Here is an 8,533-nt window from a genome sequence, read left to right as displayed (position 1 = left end):
TTCACACCTCCTGCCTGACACTTTCCTTTGGCCAAGCTGGAAGCCTGAGGACAAGAAAACCATTTGATGTAATCCATATTGGTCATGGGATAGGAAGGAAAGATCAAGGGACAAATGAAAGCTATCCAGCATACAAGCACCTAACATAGCTACAAAAGTTCTTGTGCCGTATATTCCTAGAATTATGATACGTAAGTACATATTCTACATATATAATAAAGATCACACTTTTTCAACAAAATTAAGATTAGACATGAGTTGCTAAGCAGTTTGTTTCTCCACGTTACTATAGATCATCAAAGTCTAACACAAAGTTTATTTTTAAGTGACTTAATACCAAGCCGACAGGAAAATACTGAAAACAATTCAAAGAGGGCTGCTAGATAGTAAAATGTGTTATAAGAAGTTTACTGGCACCAACACGGATCTCATACTCTATGGCAGCGGTTCTCAACCTGTGGGTCAAGACCCCTTTAGGGGTCAAATGACCCTTTCACAGGGGTCGCCTGATTCATAACAGTAGCAACATGACAGTTATGAAGTAGCAATGAAAATAATTTTATAGTTGGGGATTACCACAACATGAACTGTATTAAAGGGTCACCACATTAGGAAGGTTGAGAACCACTGTTAACGGGTTTAGCACACACAAATTCCTTAGTGTGCACACAGTAAACAGTAATTTGTATATTTCATATCCTGGTGAATACTTCATTCAGAGAGCAGAATTCTGAAGTCCGATGACTGAAATGATCCAAGGTTTGTATTGCTGATTGATGGGCTGAACAGGCTTTGGGACACAACCTGGGAGAAATCTTTCTGGATCCTGCAACCATCACGGCACTTGATATTTCATGTGTTTTCATGACTTGATTTTAGTTTCTATCAATGAAGCATATGTACTTAAAGCTCCAAAACATGAATTCCAGTGCCAGATAATCCCTTACAAAAGGGTGGCTTGTAGGAGACGAGCCAGTCAGGGTGCAGTGTAGCAATGATGAAACATATAACTTGATTGTGGTAAGAGTTGTATGAGCCCCCAACAAAATGATTAAAGAAAGTTTTAAAAGAAACAATTTTCCTCTAGTTCTTAAGTGCTTCCTCCCTCCTCTCCCCACCCCCCCCACTATCATCCCAATTCTACCTTACAAATCCGGCTAGACCAGAGGATGTACACCGGGTCAGAAAGGAACTGGAAACACAGAATCCAGGACAGATGATCCCTTCAAGTCTAGTGGTGAGAGTGGCAATATCCAGAGGGTGGAGAGAAGGTGGGGTAGAAAGGGGATACTGATTACAAGGATCTGCATATAACCTCCTGGAGGATGGACAACAGAAAAGTGGGTGAAGGGAGACATCAGAAATGTAAGACATGACAAAATAATTTATAAATTATCAAGGGTGCAGAGAGGGGGGCTGATACCAAGGGCTCAAGTAGAAAGCAAATGTCTTGAGAATGATGAGGGAAACAAATGTGCTTGACACAATGGATGTATATATGGATTGTGATAAGAGTTGAATGAACCCCCAATAAAATGATTTTTTTTTTAAGTTTCAGTGCCAGACTCCGTAGCTCTGAAACCTGGTAGGATCACCTCCTTTCTTCCAATTTCCTCTACCAAAGATGATGATACAGTTAATATGAAAAAATGTTTAAGTTAATTTGTATTCATTACTAAGTGCCGATATTCTTGGTGGTTTGTATAATGATTTCTATAAGCCTCCCAACAACCTGCAAGGAGTAATATGATTATTGTCATTTTATAAAAGGGACCCCAAGCCCAAGGACAGAGATAAAAATGGCTCACCTGGGATATGAACCCAGGCAAGCTCCTAAGAATTGCATTTTTGTCTCTGAAAAAAATCATACAAGTATTAATAAATGGTAACTGTGAGAATTGTAAAAGTACCCAACCCTGCATTCAGTTCAGGTCCTCCTAGAAACTGATGATTTCAGTGGGAGCAGGTGGAGATGGTGGGAGGATTCAGACCATGATGAGCAAATGACACCTGTGAAAGAACAAGATGGAAGGAGTACTGAGCAGGAAGAGCATCAGACTGCAGATTAATAATAAAAGATAGTCCAGGTCAATGGGATGCCCCGAACCAAGATTTAGTTTCTCATTTATCTGAAATGGCCTAGCTCCAGTGGCCCAGCTGTACTCAGCCACATGAGAGAGCAGTTTGGGCAAAGTATAACAGCGTGAATGTCAGGGTAGAGCTGAAGTTACTTTAGAGGAGCTCTTTGAGCTCTTGTGACCCTATGGTCACCACAGATATGGTGAGTATTGCTTGGCAGTCATTCACACCACTGACGGGCCTGAGCATTTGACCTGTGCCTCCACCCAGCCACCATGTCCTGCCCCAAGAACCTAGAGATGCTGGTTACAGGTCTCTCCCCAAGGTCTTAGACACTCAGCGCTTTCTGCTCTGGACTTGCCCAGGCAAGTTATTGCTTGGATATATGATAAATATATCAATGTATGAGCACAGAAGTGGTGAGAGACTACAGTTCAACTCCAGGTTTCCTTGTCAGACTGATCAGAGAACTGCTTGGTAAGGACTAGCACAGCCAATGTTTGAGCTTCATCTGCCCTCCAACTCTTCAAAAGGGAAAGGGAAAATCAAAATGCTCCTGTCTGCAGCAGGGACAGTTCTCCTTTTCCAGGCATTTCTGTCCAGGATAGTCTGGCTGTCAGCTTAGGTGGGCCTGGTGCCTGCTTCAGTCTTCAGGAGAGACTCCAAGGTCAGACCCATCCTGGAGAAGCATGTGACCTGGGACATAGTCCATCTACCTCCGGTCTGAGTCCCACCTCTCTGAGCGCCAGCAGGGGTGGGTGATGGATTCTTCCTGTTTAATGAAAAGGCACAGTGAGCACCTGGTACCTTCTCTTACTCCAGCCAGAATTCCAGCCCCAAGAGTATCCATGAAACTGCTATAACCTTGCAGAAGGGCCTAGCGATAAGAAAACTCATCACAGAGGAAAAAAAGCCAAGGGCAGAGGGCTGGCCCTCTCTACTTTTTTGTCAGCTGACTGACCCCAGAGAGCTTTTGTGTTCCTACATTTTACTCATATTGGAAGGGAGGCATGCAAAGCATCTTTTCTGGTACTATTGAGTAACTGAGTCGGGACTGACTTAATGGCAATGGGTATGGGGATGGCCTCCCTTCGACTTGCATATGGCCTTGCTTTGCCACAAGAATTTTTTTTGCTACAAGAATTTTTATGACATTGGAAGTCAAAATTTGGTGAGGTTCCTTCAAATGATGTGTGCCAGTTTAGGATGCCAATTTATAGGAAAAGCAGAGGTAGTGTCCTGCAGTTTATATGGTGGAGTCCAGGATTGTGCATTATTTAAAGAGAAGCACCAGTATATAAAATGTTAATTTTAATGTTGAATATGGGGAAACGATTCCTTCACTGCTGTTTTCCTTTCTAGAGAAGGGAGCTCACTGAAGCTTCTATAGCCCATCAAGGACAGACATTAGTCAAACAACTATTAACCACTATCTGTTTCTAGAATTAGGATCAATAGAAGTCTCAGATTTTACAAAGGTAGTGTAATGGGGAAATCAAAATAGCTGCACACATATTAACACTAAAATGTCTTACATAGTACATTGGCATGTTTCCGGATGGCATGAGGTAAGGAAGGAGGAGAATAGTCTTGCCTGACCCTAAGCTTTATTCCCTAATGTATACACATCAAACACATCAACAGAATGTATAAGACATGCCTGTAAGGAGTCCCTGAGAGAGAGCCCACTTGAAGGCAAATTAGGTAATTAAAATCATAGATATCCTTGGAGATTATTTTGGAGGGAGGTTCTTATTCACACACTCCACAAATCTGTCCCCTGGCCCAGGTCCCAGTGGACCTGTGTTTGAATCCAGTTGAAAAGGGAGGCTATCAAAAACAATAATGATAACAGAAAGGGCAATTTTTACTAAGACTTCTTTAAGACACTTATGTCTAAGCACCATTTAAATAAGTGTAATCTGAAAGCCAGAAGCGGTTCAGCGATGGCCCGCTAGAAACTCAAGTAAAATTGGCAAGTGTTTGTACCTTGAGAACTCCAGCACAGTGATCAAAGGATGTGCTGAACAAGAAAGGAAATAGAAGCTCACAGGAACTGTTGGGAGCACACACACATGACACTTCCTTTGAGCAGGACCCTCTATTTGAAGGCTTCTCCCAGGGCTGGAATCCTGAATGTGCAGGTGAGGCACAGAGGTAATCACAGTTCACAGTCTGTGTATCTCATTTGGTTTCACAGAAGCCTGTAAGGCAAGTTTTATTCCTATTTAACCAGGAAAAGCATGACCCTTAAACATTAAAAACACATAATATAGCCATAGTTACCTGGTTTGTATCTCTAAAGAAAGAAGAAACAAAGGATTTACATTTGTGAAATTTTGACAACTATTTATTAAGTGCCATATAATCTTCATAAATTTGTTTTTTAACTGTTTCACATTCTCTTCATGTAAGTTTTTGGCAACACGAAAACAGCAACATAAGGTTAAAGATGAGAAATCCAGAAAAGCAAAAATTAACTTTGCCTATTATTTTATCAGATATCATTCAGCTTTTGATGTATCATATAGTTTTGCTTTTGTTGCATGACTATAGAAATATACATAGCTGGCGTTTTTATACATATAAAAATGAGATTTTATATATATACTTTGGAAGTTGCTTTCTCACCACCGCCACCCCCCAACTGCACAATACAGAATGTACATCTTTGGGCCAGAAGGTGAAATTCATGACCCAATGATGGAGACTGTCGAGAGGGGGGTAGGGAAAGGACAAAACCAATTTGATACCACTCACAAGAGGCCGACCTAAAAGAAAACCACACCAGAAGCTAAAAAGTGGAAGTGGGCCAAAAGGGGCAGGAAAAACGGCAAACGGAAAATTTCGGGTGGCGAGTCAGCGCTCAAGGTAGACGGCATCAAATAGGGTAAGGACGGTTTCGTTTTGCTTTCCAGTGCATGATGAGCAGTTTGTTTCTTACTCTCTTCATCTCCTCCATCTCCTCGGCTACCTGGATCATCTCCTCGTTGCTTAAATTCTTGCCATGTATCTCCCCTCTAAGTTGCGGGCGAGACCGAGCCAGCCTTTCCTTGAAACTGCCTTCCTCTAGCTTATGTTTGCCTACGCCACAAGGAGGTTGCTCCATCGGGGGGCGCTCCTCCAACAGGTGCTTCGCAGAAAGGTGCTCCAGAGGAGGGCGCTCCTCTGAGAGGAGCATCTCAGGTAAGAGCTCAGGAAGGAGTTCCTCGGGAAAGAATTCCTCCTCATCCTCCTCGGAAGATTGCTCCTCTGATGACTGCTCCTGCTGCTCCTCCTCTTCCTCTTCGTCTTCTTCCTCGTCCTCGTCCTCCTCGTCCTCGTCCTCCTCTTCCTCTTCTTCCTCCTCCCTGGGAGAGTGCTTTTCGGGAAGGGTCTCCAGGGGAGGCAGGGGCTGCACAGTCTCTGGGGAGTTCTGTGGCTCTTCTACGTTTTCTTTGGGTGGCTTTTCCATGCTGAGAATTTGTCTTCTTTAAACAGTTACTGTCCGGAAACAAGAAAGGAAAAGAGTCGGAATACGCCAGCACCCCAACCGTGGGTTCCAATACCTGCCATTTCCAGATTCGGGGCCCCAGACCCTCAAATGTCTGCCTACCGAGAGGCGTGGGGCTCGCCGGACTTGGCCACGTCTCTCTCTTTCCCAGCCTGGGGTTTCCCGGCATCCCACCGCTTTCCCAGCAGGCCTCGGGCGGCCGCGGTGATATGGGTGGGGCGGGGCGCCGCGCCGGGACCACAGACAAGGCTTCCTTCGGCGCCACCGCTGCTACTCCAGGCCCAGACCACTACTCACCCTTTGCCACCGGCACTTCTCCGGGCAGCTTGCTCGCGGTGGGCCTCTCCTTGAAGTGACCTACAGACAGATTTGAGACCGGGTAGGGGGGCAGGGAAGAGGGACGGCCTGACACGCCCCCTTTCTGGACACACCAGTGTCTCCAGGGTTACCAGCCTGACGCCGCAAACACCCTTTTGACCCCTGCTCCTCCTCTCCCGACAAAGGCTTCCTCCCCCCCACCCCCGCCCCCAGGCAGAAGGTGGAAGCAAAGAAATGCCTAGCAACGGTTATTATTTCTTTCCCGGGGCTTCACTCACTATCCCACCCCCAAACCACCATTTTCCGCACTGGAAATATCTGCCATCCTGGTCCTCACGCAACGGATTTAAGGAGATCGAGGCAACTTACTTCCTTCTCTCTGCTTTCCCCCTTGACGGAAGGGCAGTAGGAAGACGGGCGCCTAGACCTGCAAAAAGGAGCAGGACTGGAGGGATTTGGGCAGACAGGCTCCCTCCCGGTCACGTGAGGGCCCCTCGTCACCACCGAGCTCAGATCCCCTGTCACCACTTTGACCAGTGACGTGGCCAGCCACTATCCCCCTGGCCCCTAATACACCTGGCATTGTCATTCACCCCCTCCCATATTTGCACTTTTCCGTTACCAAGCCAATCACATCTAGTCCACGGGGTTAATGCCACCTCTAAACTGCAGCTTCCTCTGCTAGAGCCTTTCTCTCCCCATCCCCCCCCCCACCAAGGTCCATTATTTCCCTGGCAATCCAGATGCTTCCCTGATATTTGATTATTTTCACCTTCATCATTTCTCTCCGCTTTAATCCACATCCATAGCCCCATTATGTCCATGTAGGTACTACAAAATGTTTTTACCTCTTGTCTCATTTTTCCTTTGTTTGTTGACTCCCAAACCTATATCACAAAATAGAAGTTCCAGTCCATTGTGTATACTGAAGTAAATTACATTTTTGGTGTGTTTAAATATATACCCTAATGAAAAATATCTCAGAAAGAGTTATGTGTATAAAGTATATAAATCTGTAAAGACCAAAGATGTTCTTTTTGATATGATGTGCTTTTGTCCATCCATAGTCACAACTAGTCAGAAAATCCATTTAGTATCTGAAATGGGATACGTCTTGGTGGGAAATGTCACCTTATTTAAAAAAAACATTAAGCAAAAAAAAAAAAAAACATTAAGTAAGAGATACTCATGTGAAAGGAGCCGTGGTGGTGTAGTGGTTAGCATTGGTTTGTGATTCGCATGTTTGGCTGTTCTAAGCCACCAGCAGCTCCACGGGAGAAAGACTGGGCTTTCTGTAAAGATTGCCAAAAACCTTGGACACCCTATGTAGGGTCGCTGAGTAGACTGGGCTTTCTACTCCCATAAACAGTTAGGACCTCAGAAACCCACAAGGGAGTGCTGAGTGTTAACACTGAAGCAAATGCAATGAGTGTGAGGTTTTTAATAAGGTATTTTACTGAAACTGTCCGTTTTTAACCAGTTCCCTCTTGGTGCTGCTGATTGTTGAGAACGATTTTATTAATTCATTAAATCAACAAAGGCTTGTTAGGGTCAGCAGTCCCACAACCCCCCCACCCCAAAGAGAAATACTACCTTGAAGGCATTCAGTATTAATTTATGTAATTGTTTGGGTAAGCACATACCTAGTGCCAGTTGCTGTTGACTTAATTCCCATTCATCGTGACCCCCTGTATGTCGAAGTAGAACTTTTGGGGGTGTTATTTTTCTTTTATAGAAATCATTTTATGTATGAGCCCCAATAAATTGTTAAAATTAAAAAAAAAAGAAATCATTTTATTGGGGGCTCATACAGCTCTTACCACAATCCATACATACATCCGCTGTGTCAAGCACATTTGTACATATGTTGTCAACATCATTTTCAAAACATTTTCTTTCTACTTGAGCCCTTGATAGCAGCTCCTCATTTTTCCCTCGCTGCCCCTTTCCTACCCTTGTGACCCCTTGATAAATTATAAATTTTTATTTTCATATCTTACACCATCCGCTGTCTCCCTTCACCCATGTTTCTGTTTTTCATCCCCTGGCAGGGGTGGTGGTGGTGGTTTATACGTCAGTCAATGTGATCGGTTCCCAGTTTCTCCTACTCCCCCCACCTCCCCTCCCCTTATGGTTTGGCTACTCCCATTGTTGTTCCTGAGTGTTTATCTGTACAGGATTCATATGTTGAGAGCTCTTATCTGTACAAGTGTACATGTCCTAGTCTAGCAGGATTTGTAAGATATAACTGGGGACTTGATAGTGGGAAGGGGGCCATTAAAGAACTGGAGGACTGTTATGTGTTTCATTAGTGCTCTACTGCACCCTGACTGACTCATCCCTTCCTTGTGGCCTTTCTGTAAGGGGATGTCCCATTGTCTGTAGATGGGCTTTGGGTCTCCACTACGACCCCCCTTGCTCACATCAGTTGTGGGATTTTCAGTGGCTAGTTTTGTGGAAGATCTCCAGGCCTTCTATGCCACCTTTGGACAAAGCTGCCAACCTTAGGGTTTGCAGCTAAGTACATAAACCATACAGCCAGATGTGCTGCACACAGAGTAACCAAAAACCAAACTCACTGCCATGGAGTTAGTCAATTTTGACTCAAAGCGACCCGACTAGGACAAAGTAGAACTGATTTTT

At 44.5% G+C, this 8,533-nt stretch overlaps 1 protein-coding gene across 2 annotated transcripts; it reads right to left on the bottom strand.

Annotated features, from left to right (window-relative positions):
* Nucleotides 1–4,426: 4,426 nt before the first annotated feature.
* Nucleotides 4,427–6,408, bottom strand: TCEAL1 (transcription elongation factor A like 1). Of its 2 annotated transcripts, XM_075539070.1 has the most exons (3): nucleotides 6,260–6,408; nucleotides 5,870–5,929; nucleotides 4,428–5,562 (listed from the first exon to the last, which is right to left on the bottom strand). In XM_075539070.1, exon 3 carries the CDS (start codon nucleotides 5,531–5,533, stop codon nucleotides 4,961–4,963), a length of 573 nt encoding a protein of 190 aa, XP_075395185.1. In that variant the 5' UTR covers nucleotides 5,534–5,562; nucleotides 5,870–5,929; nucleotides 6,260–6,408; the 3' UTR covers nucleotides 4,428–4,960. The 2 variants fall into 2 exon arrangements, with proteins under 2 accessions (XP_075395186.1, XP_075395185.1); XM_075539071.1 differs by lacking the exons at nucleotides 5,870–5,929; nucleotides 6,260–6,408 and adding an exon at nucleotides 5,675–5,772 and having other exon boundaries at nucleotides 4,427–5,562.
* Between the last annotated feature and the right edge of the window lie 2,125 nt (nucleotides 6,409–8,533).

Source organism: Tenrec ecaudatus, chromosome X (genome assembly GCF_050624435.1).
Source record: "Tenrec ecaudatus isolate mTenEca1 chromosome X, mTenEca1.hap1, whole genome shotgun sequence".
NCBI lineage: Eukaryota > Metazoa > Chordata > Mammalia > Afrosoricida > Tenrecidae > Tenrec > Tenrec ecaudatus.
This window is presented reverse-complemented; position numbering and strand designations above follow the sequence as displayed.

Bases quoted from the DNA above. Each gene is read 5' to 3' on its own strand.
- TCEAL1 (XM_075539070.1), bottom strand. From the start codon at position 5,533: ATGGAAAAGCCACCCAAAGAAAACGTAGAAGAGCCACAGAACTCCCCA.